We start from the raw sequence: 18,949 nt of genomic DNA on the forward strand, positions 1-18,949 counted from the left end.
TCCCTCGGATGCCCCGGGGCGCCCAGCTGTGCTGAGATAGTCAATACCCCGCACTCAGAGACTCCCAGTCCACCTAGCAGGCCAGCCCGCGAGGGCCCCCGATGGGGATCACAGTTCCTAATTGTTTATAACTGTGTTTTGGACACATACTTGATTTTTCCATGTTAATGTTAATGATGATAGCATGCAACAACACAGAGTGAAACCTAACCGCACGACACGACATACCAGCCCCAATAGGCACAAAACACACCATAGGGCACGGGTTCCTATGGTATACGGGTGGCCGGGCTGGGCACCGTCTAAAACTCGTTTGCTCATTTACTTATGGCACGGCTTAACTGGGAGCTGCATACTACCCGGCAACTAAAGCGAGACATAACATGCTCTCACATAACCCCCATCGACACAGCTCAGCTGACACGGCTAATCGCAACTCACTTAACCCTATCTTGACAGTATAGCGCCCTAGCCGAGCAAGAGTTAACTCTCAGGGAACTACCACACAATTTGCCTAAGCACCACTTCTAAGCCGACCACTACTACACGGTAACCAATAATGTTGCACTAATCACACGGTAGCGTAAGCCACACTAATGCAGCCAACGACACTCACTCATTACTATTTTGCTAATAGAAACGTTTCGTTATCCTTGTTATCTATAAAAATTATAAAAATTGCTAGCTAGGCTAGATAATCGAAATGAAGGAATAGTCTGTTTAAGCCACCCTACTATAGCGATGTTACTTTATGTCACAACTAGCCTTTATACCTATCTTGGCTAAGCTTGCGACCTAATAACCCAGAAAAAATGTCAGCATGTTTCTCTGTATCCGTACCTCATATGTCGTAACCTGTAACTGACACAGAAGTTTAACCCTTGACGACACCACATTACTTTAAAAATAGTGCTGTGAATCAGACATGTGATGCTCTGTACTGGATGTGTTCTTACCTTTTGCAATGTCTATGTTTATATGTGAACTCTGCAAAGCACTACAAAAATAAAGAATTAAAAAAAAAAAAATACTGAAGAAATGGAAAACTGAGGTTCTAAAATAAGAAATAATTACACTACTGACACCAAAAACAAAATCTTGTGAAGAGAGCTCTGTTAGAGTTTATTTTTATTTTCAAGTATAATACTCTTGTTAAAAAAAAACAGGCTATTTACAAAACAGTTGACAGATACTACCTAAATGTTACCCAGATATTCTGGAGTTTGCTTCACAACCAATGTAGGTTCATAGGAAGAAGCTATGAATCTGTTACAGACTGCAAAATGTAGATAACCTCAGTTTTTAAAATATGTACGATTGTAATTATATATGCTAATTTTAATATAAAGTGTGAGTAATAACAATCACAACTATTAAAGTGCCAATAAGAGTGTTTTGCAATACCATCATGCAAAATAAAAAAAATAAGTTAAGTGAAAAAAATAAAAAACTTAAGTGATATTTTTAAACAGCTAAGAAAGTTCTCCACACATTATATGTAAAGTGCAAATGTGGAAAATAGCTCCAAGAGACCAATTTCCCTTTTTGTTCTTTAGAGAATAACCCTGTTATTCAAAGAGACAATTTGTCCTTTATGTTCTTTGTGAGGAGCCATTGGAAAAAAAAAAAAAAACAACTAGATAAAAGAACAATACAATAAAAGTGATAAGAAAGTGTAACAAAATCATGTAAGTAAATTGCTACTGGCTACAGTGTCCATATGACTCAATATGTATCTCGGAATGTCCCATAGTGCCCTTGTTGGCAGTGCAAAGTGTTCCACAACATAAATATAAAATCCAATTGGATCTAAATACATAAAAATAAACATTAAATTATTTTTTTAAATGCAGTATGGTCATTGTCCCAACTAAGGTCCTTCGGGGTTATGGAAACTAGTTCCTGAATCCAAAAGGCTTCAGGAAGTTTACATTTTGTTTTACTCTGTACTCAATTTTCTTGCTTCTGGTACGTATTCTATTATTTGAAAGTTTAATTGGAAGATGTTCTGTTTGTGTTCTATAAAATGAGCAGGTATTGGCAAGTCAACTAACTCCTAACTAATTTTTTGCATAGTGGCCCCCATGTACACCATACCAAAAGGGAATTTAAGGTGATATGCTATATATGTTACAGGTGACAAAATCTTTGATTATGTATTTCTTGCCATTGTACGGGTGATGAAAAACATCCTCATGTATCATGGCATAATGCATTGCATTATTTATTTTTTCCTGGTTTCAAGGTGTATTTTACTTTGCATTCTGCTACACAGGACTACCAACTTACTTGCTGAAACACAATTGTATGATGTACATTTACATATTGAAGGAGTAAATATTTAGTAATGTCAGTGTATGTATAGTTTTATAATAATAAATACATTTGTTATCATCAACCAAAACCGAAAAGCTCTCCTTTTCTTTTTTGCAGAATATCCTATTGCCAGATAGGATGCAAAGGATTACATGGTATTAGAAGAGCATTTTTAGATTGCAGATTTTGGCCAGTAATAATTAGCTTCATATTTTATTGTGTTATAGATACACCACAAAGACTCAGTAGAAAATATGAAGAAACCTAACCAGTTGTTCCGGAATGCCACCTCAAAGTTTATTTTCAGCACACAATATTTAAAAGGTTAGCCACCAGTTTTCAAGAGCAATAATTATTAAGAGTATCAAACCCAGAACACAGCAATGGAGCAGCATCCAAACACAATAGGAATCTGTGGCTTAACCTAACCCTTGTGTTCAGTGTATACATTATGATCCAAGTATTTCAGGCAAATGGTTTTTCCTTTTAATTTGTTACCATATTTATTTTCTTAAGAGGTAACTTTAGCTCTTGTCCTGGTTTAATTGTGTATATTTTTATACATAGATATTGCAGTATGTTTACTGGATGCATGCATGGAACAAGTTATTCTCTTTGAAGATAAAAAGATATGAAGATTTTACTCATTTAAGGAGACAATTTAAATGCTGGTAAGGAATATAATGCAAGTTAGATGATTTACCAGAACTCAAGAAGGACAGTATCCAATCTGATGAAAGACATAAATGATGTGCCCCACCATTCAGCCAAGAGTAGAGCTTCTTTGATTTCCCAGGAGAGAGAGTTTTACAGAGTTTGTGCATTATGGAGCAAAATGTTATTTAGGTTTAGTTATGGTACCATTTGATGTAATTACCAAAATAACAACAAGAAAGTGGGACGAAGTCAGCAAGCCAGGTTTGTAACATTTCCAAAATGTAACTGGTGATTGATGCAAAGAACACAAAATGAGTTTCACTTGTATGATAAGTTAGCAGCTTGGCCTCAGAATTTTGCACTATAAGGACATGTCTATACGATCCTTATGTAGGGTACTGCAGTTGGCATGCATTTATGTTGTGAGATCTAAAAAATATTGGTTATATTTTTCACCTGCAAGAATAAGATTCGACTGTTAATGTGATAGATTTTATCAAACTTGACGAAGACCTTAGTGAAGGTTAAACATTGCACTGTAGCATTTTTGTGTTCCAATAAAACCGACTAAATAGAATCTTGTGAGTGTCTGAAGCTTTTCTACTTTATACATAATCATACACTGTCACAATATAATCACACAATTACACACATATTCACATGTATACCAATACACACAGTCACACACAGACACAGTTACATAAAGTCACATACACACAGTCACATGCACACAGTCAAATTAATCATACAGCTTTTCACATACACACAGTCACAAGTACTCACAAATAGTCACACACAGTCACACGCATACTGTCAACGTCACAGACAGCTCCTAGCGCCCTCAGTTGGCACTATACTGAAAAGAATGTTTTCTATATTTTAGAAATACTTTTCTCTTAATATCCATCATCCCACTGGCTGAGAGAACCACAGTATGTTGTTCTATCAAATGCCCTCTTTTAGGTAAAAAATAAATAAAATAGCACTCAGGATGCAATGCAAAAGAGATCTTTGCCATCATAGTAACAGATTCCTGATGTTTAAAGATGTATCCATTAACCCCTTAAGGACCAAACTTTTGTAATAAAAGGGAATCATGACATGTCACACATGTCATGTGTCCTTAAGGGGTTAAACACCAAATTTCAGTGATTTCATAACCTAATAGCAAAATCTAAGCACATTTCGAACAAAAAATCTCCAGCTCAGGTGTTGTTACAAATTGGCAATTTCAGCCTAAATTTTACAATTTGATTTTAATACACTACAATTCATTGTTTTGTGACTATACCCTTAAAAGTGTCATTAACTAATGAATGATTGTAAGGAGAGAAAACTCAAGCCATCTAGATTTCTGGAATTTTCACCATAGCTATAACAGCAACTAGAACTAGTACGGATGTTCATGCAGAAGTATCCAGAACTCATTTTGCAGAAGGGCAAGTCTGGGCAAAATGTCTACAATGTGTTCAAAAATATTATTATTATTGGCATTTATATAGCGCCAACAAATTCCAATATTATAGGAGGGCGAGATTTAACAATAAATGAGACCCTTATGAAACCTTACAAGAACATTAGGATGAGTTTAGTATCACGTTTTTAACATAACATAAACATTTTCTCCTTTCCTGGCCATATCCATGGCAGCACAAAAACGGGGAACACCCCAGCAATAACCAAGGGAGGGAGAGAAAAAAATCACAGACACCAGAAGAAATCCAAGTAAAAAGTGTATTATCACAACAAACAACATGAGCATCAATTCCAGGTAGACATGAATTCAAGAGACCTTAGCTGAAAGAACGCTTTTACCAAATTGGTCAAACTGACCAGCTTTGACATCTAACTGGTAATGTCTTATGAAGGTGTTAGCAGAGGACCAAGTTGCTGCTCAGCAGATTAGCTCTGGGGAGATGTTAGCCGCTGCTGCCCAGGAAGATAAAATGGATCTAGTGGAGTGTGCCATAAGACCCTCAGGTACCGGTACCCTTGAAGCCTGATAGGCATTGACAATTGCTGAGGTAATCCACCTGATAATTGTTGCTTAGAGGCCGTCGCACCTTTCCTGGACCCGGCAGGTATCACAAAGAGTCTCCAAGGGGAAGTTCTGTTGAAGTAAGTCTGAAGACATCTGGCTAGATCCAAAGAATAGAGATCTGAGGCTTCCTCCTCGGAGAGGGATTCTGAATGCAAGGATGGAAAAACAATTTCCTCGCTAATGAGGAAGAAGGAAGTTACTTTGGGTCGGAATTCTGGAACAGGGCGTAGAATAACTTTATCCTTGTGGAAGATGGTAAAAGGTTCCCCGGCAGACAGGTAAATAGCGATACCCTGTTTCCTTAGATCTGCAATCAGGATGACCAGAACTTTCGTAAATGTTCTTTGAGCTGTACGTAGTCTGAAGTGGAGAGCCCAGAATTGGAAATGGCACTTCTCTGTGGCAAATCTTAGGAATCTTTGATGAGGTGGCGCATTAGGAATATGAAAGTATGCGTCTAATAAATCTATAGACATTAACCATTGGCCTTGAAACACTTCTTATATTATTAATTGGATAGATTCCATCTTGAATTATTGAATTTTCAAGTGGAGATTCAGTCTGTGCAAATCCAGAATGGAACGCCAACCTCCTGAAGCTTTCTTGGTCAGGAATAGGTGAGCGTAGAACCCTTGGCATTCTTCTGACCTTGGAACTCACAATATAACTCCTTCCTTTTGAAGGGAGACGATTAATTATTTCAAAGCTAGAGTTTTGACTGTGCCCCCTGGCTCTTTTGTGTACTGGTAGGAATGTGGAGGAGAATTTTCGGCAAATTCTATGAGGGATCCCCTTCGGTTTATATCCAGTACCGATCTGTCCTTGGTGGATTCCTACCATGCCTCTTGGAATAGGAGCAAGCGTGCCCTATTCCTCCTGACTGGGAGAGAACCCCGTCATAAGTTTCTTGTGCTTTTGGAAGTTGTAGTACCTCTTGATCTACCTCTTCTGTAACCTGAGCGGCCACTCCTCCAAGGTTGAGATCTACCGAATTCTTTCCTGGGTCTATATAACCTGTTGTCACGAAAGGAATAACCCTCAGTAGCTCTCCTGGAGCGGAAAGAAGACTTTGTTCTTTGATCCTGAGGCAAAAAGGCCTTTCTGCCCTCTGCTGCTCTCTTTATGCAATCATCCAAGTTTCTACCAAAAGAGCATGTCAACATGGAAGGGAAGAGCATACAGACTATTCTTGTATGAAGGTTTGCAAACCAGGATTTAAGATAGAGCGATCTTCTAGCGATCACCAAAAACAACATGTTCTTGAAAAAGGATCTAACTATATCTACTGCAGCTTCAGAGGAGAAATCCAGAGCCAATTTCATATCTTTAAGGCTATCTAAAATAGATCTATTTCTGCCATCTCTAATATCTTCTTCTAGATTATCCATCCATAGTTTCAAGCCTCTAGTAACGGAGGTCAGGGCTACGGCTGGGTGAAGGCCGGTACCTGCTGCCACATATGCCTTTAAGAGATTGCCATCCATTTTTCTGTCCATAGAATCTTTGAAAGAGTCTGCGTCGTCCACCGGGAGAGTAGTATGCGTGGCCATTCTGACTACCGCAGCGTCCACTTTGGGGGCTGAATCACAACTGACTGTCCTGACTGTGGATAGGATAAAGACGAGAAAATCTACCTCTCATAGCAAATCTTTTCTCAGAGTTGGACCATTCCTCCTTGATTGGTGTCATGGATGGGAAAGGAAGCTCTCTTTCTTCTGAGGTCTGAGAAGAAATGGCTGGAGGTAGAAGGTTCTTCTCCCTGAGTGTCTTACAAAATCAAAACTTTATGGACTCTAGAGATCAGGTGATCAACTTCCGCTGGGGTCAATGTACTCCGGGACAGGTTGTATTTCTTCCTCAGTAGATGAAGCAACATCTCTGTAGGATGCAAATTCCATAGACTCATCAACTGAATCCTCTTCGGAAAAGTGAGGGGAGTCTGGATACCTAGGCCTCTTACGGGACTGACAAGCATCTTTGATCCCTTATGAGATGGCCTGCTTGACAAATCTCATAATATCCAGAGCTCAATGAGATGGTCCTGCAGCTTGTGAAAGGCAATCTGCTCAAAGGCGTTTTCCTTCAATCGCCCGTTTATCGCAGGCCTCACATTGCTTCCTTCTGGGCGAATTCCCTTTGGACGCTTGTGATTCTCTTCTCCCTGTAGAACTGTCATAAAGGGGGAGGTATTAGTATGCACTCTTATTTATTGAAGATATAAGGAACGATGTGTTAGAGAGAAAAAACATGGCTTACCTATATGCCTTAGACTGTAACCTATTATGTGTGGAGAAGTGCGACTCTCTGAATTGGAATCTGATTTTCTCCATCTTCAAGATATAAATCAGAATTAGAATTGCAAAAATTAAATTCCAAAATAAAGGGAGAATATCTCCTTAACAAAGAAAACATTCCTGGATCAAACCAAAAAACTAACAGCAGGAAAATAAACTGGAATTTCTATGCAGAACAACAGCTATTGATGCTGATCCAAATGCCTGGGACAGTAATTCTTGATATTGGCGCCTTTAAAAGTGATGTCATGAATACGGGGGCTACATGCACGCCTAGAGATTCGCGCATGCGCGCAACACATGCAGTGATTTTGCAGCAAAGAAGTGAAAGGTTTTGTGGCAAAAGAAAACGAACGCGCCCACGCAAACAAAACAGGTATAATACTAGCGGGCACGCTTGTGACACAAACCTCTGTGAATGAGCGCGCACTTGTTAACAAGACAGTCCACGCATGCGCAGTCCACAAGAAATACAAACTGATTGTGGACAAACAATAGAAATAATTTAAAAGTGTGAGCACGGCATTCCGATAGGAATGCTGATGCCGGAAAGGATGCAGAGATTCCAGAAATGAAATGAATAAACAGGCAAGAGGGAATGAATAACGTAATATAGACATAAGATGTATGATGCTCAAGAAAAGGATGTTATATATTTGAAATAACTTCTTTCTTCCTATGAGATTAATTCCAATACCTCCATGTTCGTCTGCTATATTACTACCCTTTGGGTCACTGCAATCTGATGGGCCAGGCCAATCTTGCTACCCGTTGGGTTACAGCAAGTTTATACCCCCGGTCACTGAGGGGGTTTCTCCAGGGGGTCACCTTTGCGGAGGGCCATGTACTGAAGACTTCCCAAGGGAAAGAGGCTGAACTCCCAAGGGACCAGGGGGAAATAATCCTCACGTAAACCATAAAAAAATGTTAGTCAAAATTGACCAAGTATGTCCTAGGGATAGGGCAGGAACTAATGGCAGCACAAATATCCCACCCGGATTTTTTTTGCTGTTTACAAGACTGAGGGAGGAAGGGGTGAGTGGGAGCATTTATACCCTTCTTTTAATTAGAAAGTTCCTGTCTATTTAGCGATAGGAGAAGCTACCCATTGTTGTGCTGCCATGGATATGGCCAGGAAATATATATATATGGATATGTTATGGATATTCTGTGCAGTACACGGATAGGAAAATGTTCCTGCAATTTGGTTCACAGATGAACTGAGAAAAAATAACCAACAGAGGGGGAAAAAAAATAAATTATAATTCTAATATATAAATATATACATATCATCAAAATTAAAATGTATGACTGTCCTCTAGCCATCAATCATCGTTTTTATCTATTATTCATCTCTTCTTTGGCGCCATGGGTGGAATTCAGAATATTGATCCCCGAAACATGTTCAGCATGGCACAGTTCAGTTAACCCATTATTCGGGTATTTTTAGGCTTGGAATTTGGAGCAGCTGTTTTATAGATGGTATAGCAGTTTCTCACAGCAATCATATGTTACTTGGTAAGAATAAATGTAACATTTAATACAGTTTAATTTACAGTGATAAACAGCTATTATACACTTGATTAATATGGATACGTTTTTTTAATCTACTTGGAATCACAGAGCTTAAATTGTGTACTACTTCATTAAACGGTACCTACATACCTATTAACTACCTCAGATAAACAGCTACAGTATAAGATATTCATAAGTGAAAGGCTCTGTGGACAATTGCAAGGATTATCTGACATTAGAAGCAGTAAGACTGTGTAATCATGGACTTGTTTGGAGCTGAAAAAAAAATCATGATTGGTTTTATTATTCCATAAACGTCAGGGAAATACCTGACTTAAATATTAAGTGGATTTTCTGTAAGGCATCCATAATTGGCCAATTTAAATGGGAACAGGGGACATAAGACAAATATATCCTGCAGAGCCAGAAAGTGCATTTTTCTTAGTACTGATTATTGTAGGAACTCTGATCCTATTCTCCAAGGATGTGGGCAGCCTAGGTTTGCTGAGCAGTGCTGTCTGCATTTTTCCTTGGGTGTGGTGCACAATTTAAACTTCAAACCCATTTTGTTTCATAGGAAAGCACTATCCACTCTTTTGGCACTGAAAGGGTTAACGGCTGATGGATCAGACCTAATAAAAAACTGATGTTATATAATGAACCAGAAATATGGAATATGTAGGTGCTTTATAAATTAATTTATAATTATCAGTAGACCGTAAGCTCCTTTGAGCAGAGCCTCATCAACTCTTGCTCCTGTATTTCACCTCCCCCCCACCCATAAATATTGATGCTAAATTATACCCAGTAAACAACTTTGTGGAATATGGTGGCATTTTATAAATACATTATTAATATAAATCGTGACCTAACTTAATCTCATAGAGCGAGTGTCCAGGCATACTGTAAGATTTTTAGTACATGTCTGTTTCACTACATCAGCAGAGTATTATTATTTTTTATATCTCCAAGCAGCACTCATGAGTTTTGAAATGTTGTTGCTCTGTTTATTTGGCATAATAAAGGTCTACTAAATACCCTACAGTGTGTCTTTGGCACTCTCTTATTGGAATATCTCAGGCAGGATGAGGGCCAAACAGCACATGAGATTAGGCAGGACTCTGTATAGCAGTTGAGCATGTCAACATATCATATTATGGATCTATGTTATTCCCAGGCAACCTGGAGGCCACAGGATAGATACAGTGGGTCACATCTGGCCGTTGGGCTTACTTTTAGCTAGTCTTGTGTGTATTCTGTACTGGCCAGGAATGGGTTCCTGCTGCTTGTAATAGTGATGTTATTGTACATGTAACTGATAGTCTGAACTGGATTTGGGAAATTATTGTTTACCTTGAAACCTTTGCAGCTAAGTCTAGACAGATCACCTAGCTGGCTTAACATTCTGGAGTGAATGAAACTGAAAACACAGATGGTTTGTATAAAAAATAAAATATTTTATTTTTCATCTAGAAAAGTGCAAACATGTACCATTTGGTCACACGTCGAAACACACAACGAAACTGTTGAATAACAGAAATAGTCATAGTCAAAGAAAGAAACAAATGCTCGGGACAAATCTTTTGATCAGTTCCAGAATATCAATCTGTTGATTAATTGAAAGTGTTTAACTCTCTGAAAGCCTTACAAATTGGAGTTAGGGAGAGCCATAAATAATTGCTCTCCCTTGGCTCTCAAACAGTTAAAATTCAGGTAATAAAATGTTTCCAGTGCAATCAATACAGCCTAGCTACTCATAACATATGGAACAATATGGAGTTGCTTGAAATGCCTTTTCTGTAACTGAGCACTATTTCCACATGAGATTCTGTTTCATGCTTTGAACGGTTTCTCAAATAAGCATTTAAACTTACTGCGAACCAAACAATATTAATAATAATAACAATAATAAAAACAGGGTAACATCAAAATATTAAAGCATTATAAAAATGAAAAAAAAAAACATCGACAAAACAAAATTAAGTTAATTTATATAACTGTACAAAAATGTATATACACTATGTACAATACCAATAAAAAGTAAGGTTGCAGCATGCAAAAAAAGACACACTGCAAACTTTCCAGTCTTGTAACAGACACATTTTTGATTCCACCCAATAAGTGTACTTTGGGGTTACTAAAACAGAATTGTATTCAATTGTAATTCTCTTTAGAACCTTAAAGTAGCCAGGGTATGAACTCCAGCTTTCACTGACTTATTGTCAGTTCATCATATAGTGAATATAAAAATATAACTTTTTTTCCAGTTGCATGTCTGGGTGCAACATACATCACCATACTCAGTGAATGCTGCCTAATTGCAGTGTTATTGTGCGTACGATGACGATATATTACACCCAGCATAGCTGCGGTGGCCTGGTTCGTCTCCCTTTCTTCAAACCAACGGCTGGGGTCATTCAATGGTTAAGTCTTTCCTTTAAACAATCTTAAATACGTTCTTGTGCTATAAAATTATGTTTATGAGTTGCAAAGTCATTTCAAGTTAAAGAGTCTTTAAATTGTGGTGGTTTTGTTGCTCTATGCCATGTCTCCATACATTTTTCTGTAGTACATGGACTCGAAGATGTCATTGTCCCCTGGACAGTTGTAGTGGCATGCACAGGTCTTGATGAACATCATCTTCTTCTTCATGACCTCACCATCAGGACACTTGAACTCTACTGGAAGAGTGGCTGTTCTGTGGGGAGTGCAGCAACGGCCATCGGTACAAACCCCACAAAACTTGGCCCTGTAGGTTTTCACACTGGTGCAACCGGAAAGCTCGAATTTGATTGGTTTAGAGATCTTAGGAGTACGGATGCACTTTTTCCCTTTCTGTAAAAGTAGAAGAGAATATACGTTATTTCTATATTCCATTAAAAATTGGGAGGTTTTTTATTTTAAATAGAAAGTTCAATTCTTTGCCAAAGTGCTAAAAGTATATTTATGCTGATTGGTCTATTTGGTGCTTCCTTTGATTCTAACCAGTTTAGCTGTGGCCTTTAAAGCACTTTCTCTATTCCAATTATACATTTTACTCTAGATAATGTACTTAAAGGGTACCTGTCATACCCCAAACAACTTATGCTCATTAGAATAAAAATACGATTTTATCTATACATTTGCTTACAGTTTTGCTAGTAAATGTATAGATTAGGTAGGAGAAAAAACCCAATATGAGATAGGTTTTCTTCCCTGCTGTCAGTCAATGCCTCTGAGTATCTGACAATGTAGAGCAGAAAAGACCTACCATAGGAAGTGTCTCTGCTCTCCTCCCATAGCAACCACAGCAGATGCAAGCAAGTTTAACAAATTATCACTACGTTCTTACATTTATTCTTGGCCCTAAATATATGAAATAATTACATGACTCCTTGCATAACAACAAACTATTTAATTATTCCAACAATAGCAGAAAATGATTAATAATAAATGTTTGATGTATTTTTCTTGCACAAATCTAAATTGGCAAATGGTGGATTAAAAACAAAAACTGGCCATGACATTAGTTACATTTTTAAACTCTACTATTAATGATGGTAAGTCCAATATGAACATCTATTTACCTTGATATTTTCCTCCAGATCGGCCTCACAAGGTCTAACCATGCAGAGTCTGCTCTGTTTTTCCAGTCTGCAGTGCTCATTGTCATTAGTAACTCTTGTTGAGATTCCCATGCCACATGTCTTTGAGCAGGCACTCCATTCAGTAGTCTGCACCAAACAGTTGGCACGGATCAGAGAAGGGTCAGGTCCATAGGTTTCTTCCATTCTGAAAGCTGTAACAGAAAAATAAACAGAACATGAGATCTCAAATATAAAATAACTAAGAGACAAATGTATAAAAATTCCAACTCAAGAATTCTTAACCCTCTCAAGTGTCAAGGAACAGTGCCACTATATAGAATATGTGATAGACAAAGAGTTAATTATTGCCTCAACTCTAAAATGCCTAATAAAACAGCCCTGCTTTATCAGCTGTGAATGTCACCATACGTTTGCAGTATTATGTGATGTTTTACTATAAAGATCAATTATTATTAATTTTTGCTGTTCCCATAAAGCTTACTTTTTGGCTATTTCTTTCTTTTTTTTAAAAAAATAACATCATATGTAATTCTGAGATTTAAACCAGAACTTACCAGGCAGAGCAGGTCCGACCATGGTTCTCTCCATAGGCTGATCACAGACCCATTCTTCACAGCACTTGCCAGGGAGTTTCACTCTTCGTGGCAAGGGGCAGTCAGGGCTGGGCAGACGGATATCAATACTGCAGAGTGGCACACATCCTACACCACCATCTAGACAAGTGCACTGGTATTTGCAGCTGCTCTGAAAAGATTCTCCACTTCTGTACACAGTTCCTCCAAATACACAGGGTGCTCCTTCTTTTGCTAAAGATACAGAAACAAAATATACCATTAGACTCATGAGCAAAGATTATCTGTAATCTAGCAGTGCTATTATTGAAATCTAGCAGTGCTATTATTACTGCTGTGCCCAATTATCATTTTCCAATATATATATATATATAGAGAGAGAGAGAGAGAGAGAGAGAGAGAGAGAGAGAGAGAGAGAGAGAGAGAGAGAGAGACCAGATGTTATATATTCTATTTTAACATAGCTAATATTCTAGAGTAATTTATTCACTTTTTCTCTTCCCTGCAAGAATATTAAGTGTAAAGTTGGTTTAGCTAGGAAGGAGATTTGGGCACAAACTTACCAGTGCACACTCCGATTTTCCTGTTGACCCTGGATCCAAAGTCACAGAAGAGTCCTTTGTGTGGGTCACAGACATCCTTCTCAGTACACAGCTCACCCAGCTGCTTGGCGCACACTTTGCAGCATCCACAGCCATCTTGTACCAGGCTGACTCCAGGATCACACTCAGGGACCCTCTGTGGGCACTGACATTCCCCACTGCATTCCTGGGCATCGGACACCTGCAATGCAGAGAAAAGGTACAGTCAGAAAATGAAATGATTTTACAGATTTACCACTCCTGCCACCCTCAGCCTGTCACTCCTGAAATGCTCATTGCATTTGATGAAATGCTCATTCTAATAATTAAAGTGTTCTGGCTAGCTCAAGTCCCAGGTTTACATGGGCAATGCATTGTTTATCACGAAAATACATATTCTAGTATAACATACTAGTTTTTAAACAAATGACTAAAAGTAATATAAATGCAGTTATGTTATAGTTACCAACCCTCACCACTTAAAGAGCCCAGTCTAGAACCCTACTGCCATGCTTAATGTATGTCCTCCCTAAACTTCTTTTAAAAAGCACCTCCATATAGTTACAATGTGCATATAGTGCAGAAGTAGAACTTACCCAGCAGATTAAAGCAAAAAGGATCACAGCCGTCACTTTTCCTGCAGACATTGTTAAGCGTTCCTTAAAAGAAATAAAAAAAATAATTTCTTTTGTCTTTCTGTCTCTAGATCTTAAGGCGATCTTCAGTCTTGAAGTTGCTTTAGCTCGCTGTCGTGTTGCTTTTCAGTTTTAGCTCAGAGTCTGAAGCCTCTTCCTTTACCCAGTACTTGTCTCAGAGTTCGATTCCAATCTTGGGTTGTTGAAGAGTTGTTGTGTGAGGAATGGTAGGCGATGCTGCTCTTTATATATCCTGCTGGCTGCTGAGTCTCGCCAATGAGCTGAATGGAGTCCTACACAAGCAAGGACATTCCAAACATTCCTGCAAACCTTCCTGCTTCATCAGATCACACCGGATTGATCCTGACCCCTTGACACTCCGCATTCCTCCTGTCTGAAAAAAACTGGCACACTCCACAGTACAAAAAGGCGCTGTATCCTTACCACCAAATAGGATTTTCTCCTTATTTTATTATTTCCATTCTGTTTTAATTTTACATTTTTATAATTGTACGTGAAAAGCAGGTTTGAGGCTTGTTTTGTATGGCTAGCCCCTGTTCCAGACTGCTTCACCATACTGCTTTTTATGTTTCAATAATCGTGTTATAACACACCTCACAGTGAGATGTAACCACAATGTCTGACAAATATATCATTTCTGCCGTGTTTCACAAGCAGTCTGTATTGGGGGGACATTGGTAAAACGCTGCATGTCTATTCATTACACATTTAACGTTTATTTTCTACGTATGTGCTGAGAAGATACATTTAAATACACCCCACACACAAACACACACACATATATAGTTTATAACTTTACTGTATATATTTTAAATGTGTGTGTGTGTGTGTGTATGCATATAGATGCATACAGACAGTGTATAATGTACTGTAAAACACACACATATAAACAGTGTATCGTGTGGTGGAGTTATTCACTAAAGTGTGAATTCAAAGTGAATTTTACATTTAAGGGTAAAATTCCCTGTCAGCTATGCCTTCAGGGCAGCTACCAGGGTAAATAACCCTTTCAAAGGTTCCCCTGGTATCTTTGAAAACCTTGTGCATTGTGTCAGTTGCAAAATTCTAATAAATGAAATACACATATGTGTGTTATAATGTGTACATGTAGGCATTTTTACAGATAAACTAAACCATCTTTGTGATGAGGATTAAATATAACGTGCACACGTATTAAGTTTACGATATAATTTAATGATTTTAATATCTTCTATTTCTTTATCTTATAGTAATTTAAAGTCTCTAAATATTTTAAAACACATGCTCCATTTAAGCAGTATTTAAAAAAGATGGGGTTAAGGCAATTTTATGCCTTTTGTTTTCACACAGATGCTTCCAGCACTGCAGTGGTTAAGAATCTCCTCTCATACTTTTCTATAAATATAGGAGCATGCTACTGTGTGTTTGAAGGGGAATGTTTCTGAGAATTCTTAGCAGCTTTGCTAATATCTGCTAATAGATATGATGTCATCCTCTAGGCTGAATCATTAAGGTCACAGAGGGATGTCCCTTTTGTATTGCTGCAGGACATGCATTTCTGATAACCAGCTGGTCTGAAGCTGAATGGAGGGGACATTGTTTGCATACTCAGAGAGCACATCAGACTGTGGGTCTCAGCTATTTTTCTTTACATTAGATTACACTTTTATTCTACGTGTTGTACTTTTTCCTGATAAAATATAATAGTTGCCGGGAAATTTTAGTGGCATTAAATTTAGTAGTCTGTCAATTGTCCACTGTCAATCGATCTTTTTGTTCTCAAAGATCAGTATCCTATTAGCTGCCCATACAGTTGTACAGGATTGTCATGTATATACATTATATATTTACAGTCCACGCATAGGTTAAATTGCTGGTATTTGAAGAATACCTCTAGGGGAATCCACTTCTTGAAACACCCTGCTTCGCCACCAAAGGGCGTAATGTATGTTATGTAAAGGCATCTATCTGGCAGTAATTATTGCGTGATCATACTTACATATGGAATATATAACTGCAATTCAGCTAACATTTTTGGCCATGCTTTTGGAGAAATGTATTGGAGCATGTTTTTGATATTTTTTTTTCCGTTCATTGGAAAGAATGTCTGGGTGTGTCGGTCTAGAATTTTTTTTTTGTTTTACTTTCATGTTTAAATCACATAGGAAAGCATTGGTACAAATCCAACTTTCAAACGTTAAAGGGGTTCCTTCACCAAACAGTGCACTTACAACCGATTTACAAAATGTAAGCCCCAAAAAGTAGAGAAAAACAAATCACCCAAGTAGGTTGGCAGCTTATTACAATTCACAGTTTAGTGAATTAAGCCTTAGAGTCCAACAGAGACATGTTAAGAGATACTATGTGCTAATCCTAACTTTCATGCAGGTTTATATAATGAATTCCTTTAGCAGCCCATATTTTTCTGGTAAAATGAGGAATTTCGCTAACTTGGCAGCCAACTCTAGTTTACACAGCTATATACAGTACGTTTACATCTGCCTCAATCGCAGCAGTCAGTTTAGTTGAGTCTTGTAAAATGTACAGGTGGAGATACACTGCATTCCTTCCCTTTCAGTTTGTTTCCCTGATTTTTCCAAGTCATTTGATCAGGTATCAGACACACTGTACCGAAAACTGGACAAACTACAGGAAAGTGGCTAGACGTGGAGTGTTTGTGTACTTAAAGAAAGAATCTTGCACATTTTCAGCTTTCAGTCACAGACATTTTCTTATTAGAGCAATTGATGGTCTGTGCCAGCCCTCAAAACGGAAATCAAACGCTCCCAGAGAAAAATACCTAAGGAATGTTGACTTCAGCCAAAGCTGTACGCAATGCTCAGACAGAGGAAGTCTGGCCCTATATGGAGACTTGCACACTGTGCTATATATCTCTGTGATAGCCCAAATACTTGCTGAAGTAGATGCTATTTCTAGCTCTCTTAAAGTTTTTACAAATGTCTAGATGAATATTGTGTGCTTTATTCCAGGATTCCCATTAAACTAACAGTAGTCTTTTTCTGCAGTGTTCTAGTTTCAGGTCCCTTTTATACAGTCCCTACATAAATTAGCATTTTATGCTCTGGTTTTATATTTCTAGATAGACAGTAATGGTTAACATAAATACATAGCTGAAAAGAGACATGCGTCCGTCAAGTTCAGCCTTTCTTCCATTTGTTTTTGGTGTTGAATATGTACAGCAGGTCCTTTATGTAAACCAAAACATCTGATCTGATATAATAAAAGCAGCCCTCAGCATAATGTCCTTACCAGCAGAACTGCCTTCAATCATGGCATCCAATAATCTGAGCAAGTGGGTCGGTTTTTGGGTGTTTTAGTGACTGGCTCTGATGTCACTAAAACACATTGGGGGTTGAACTGTGACCCAAGCCAACATCATGATTTTTAAGGTGTCTCACTGAAGGTGGAATTTAAGAATGTGTCATGTATCAACTCATATCTTTTTAACATATAATTAAAAGACAGGTCCTATAGTCCTATTCTAGATTCATAATCATAAATGTATGCTTTCTATGACCCAGAATTAGAACCGTACTGACCATTGAGCAAACTGGTATTAATGGTTACAGGCTAAGGGCTGGCTAGTAATTTTAGGAAATCTTCCCAATTGACCATGTAAAATTATAGATAATTTATATATAAATTTGTATTTTTTTTTATTTCTGCCCTGTGATTGCCATGACATGTGGGCCTATAGAAGTCAATGATGCTTCTTGTGTGGCCCTTTATTAATTCACATATCATGACCATCATAGGAGGAAAACATTGTCCTTCACTCTATCGTCAGGGAAAGGTAGGGGGGGATTAGAGCTGTACTGAGACCAGGATGGTAAAAACAATGTATATTTTTGGTCCCAACTGACCCTGCCATTGCATATAGAACCTACGAATATACAAAAAAAGGGGGAACAGCGCTAAAATAAACCAATACTATAAATAGGGTTCCCTCTAGGCCCTATAGACAAAGGTAATACACAAGACAAGACAAATGAAGGTTGAGCCAAAGCTGACTATAGTACAACTGATATGAACAAAGTTCAGAATTTAGGTGGTACCAAAACAAAAGTCTTTAGTTGAGCCTGTGGAGAGGAATAGAACCTAACCTACTTTTCCTAGTAGTAAGTCCCTGATTGTTAAGTCCAAACATAAGGCTTAAACTCTCAAAACGCTGCTGAATGTGCTCAGAATGGAATTAACATAATACCTCAGCTAGAGGGCTTCATTTATGTAACAGAATGTACTTGTAAAAATGGTAAATATACAATCAAGTTATACCATAATACATATTTATTTAAATATTACATATAATATAATATTTCATATTCCAAAGATATATATCTCACTATTGACAAGTTGTGGACAACTTCTTGGGATTGGGACATACTCTGTTGTATTTATTAAAAGTTGCAACCTGGCTGAATATATTTTCTTCTGGGGCCCTTTAATGGTGAGTTCTAGGACCTTAATGAAAAAGACTTGCACTTGAGTAACTTTTAAATAGATTAACAGAAAAAGAAAAAGTCCCGTTGTGCTGGTTATTATCAAATGAGACGTTCAGTTTTTAGACATTATGTCATATAGCCATTCTTTGCATACTAATGTATATGAAGTCACTGGTTTATTTAAGATACATATTGCATAGAGTCGTATGTATATTTAATAAAGTAATACTAAATATATCTTGGTATATAACCTCCTGTCTTAATTAAAACTATTTAGCATAGATGTTA

The 18,949-nt window shown here is 37.7% G+C and overlaps 1 protein-coding gene across 1 annotated transcript; it reads right to left on the minus strand.

Moving 5' to 3' along the window:
- Positions 1 to 10,259: 10,259 nt before the first annotated feature.
- CCN2 (cellular communication network factor 2) lies at positions 10,260 to 14,427 on the minus strand. The gene is made up of 5 exons (XM_063443236.1): positions 14,160 to 14,427; positions 13,546 to 13,765; positions 12,965 to 13,216; positions 12,390 to 12,601; positions 10,260 to 11,658 (listed from the first exon to the last, which is right to left on the minus strand). The coding sequence occupies exons 1-5, from the start codon at positions 14,208 to 14,210 to the stop codon at positions 11,362 to 11,364; spliced, it is 1,032 nt and encodes a 343-aa protein (XP_063299306.1). The 5' UTR covers positions 14,211 to 14,427; the 3' UTR covers positions 10,260 to 11,361.
- Positions 14,428 to 18,949: the final 4,522 nt, after the last annotated feature.

The sequence above is a fragment of the Pelobates fuscus genome, chromosome 2 (assembly GCF_036172605.1).
Source record: "Pelobates fuscus isolate aPelFus1 chromosome 2, aPelFus1.pri, whole genome shotgun sequence".
NCBI lineage: Eukaryota > Metazoa > Chordata > Amphibia > Anura > Pelobatidae > Pelobates > Pelobates fuscus.

Bases quoted from the DNA above. Each gene is read 5' to 3' on its own strand.
- CCN2 (XM_063443236.1), bottom strand. From the start codon at position 14,210: ATGTCTGCAGGAAAAGTGACGGCTGTGATCCTTTTTGCTTTAATCTGC. The intron at 13,766-14,159 runs GTAAGTTCTACT...TCTGCATTGCAG, and splicing joins TTTTTGCTTTAATCTGCTGG to GTGTCCGATGCCCAGGAATG. The intron at 13,217-13,545 runs GTAAGTTTGTGC...CTGTATCTTTAG, and splicing joins GAAAATCGGAGTGTGCACTG to CAAAAGAAGGAGCACCCTGT.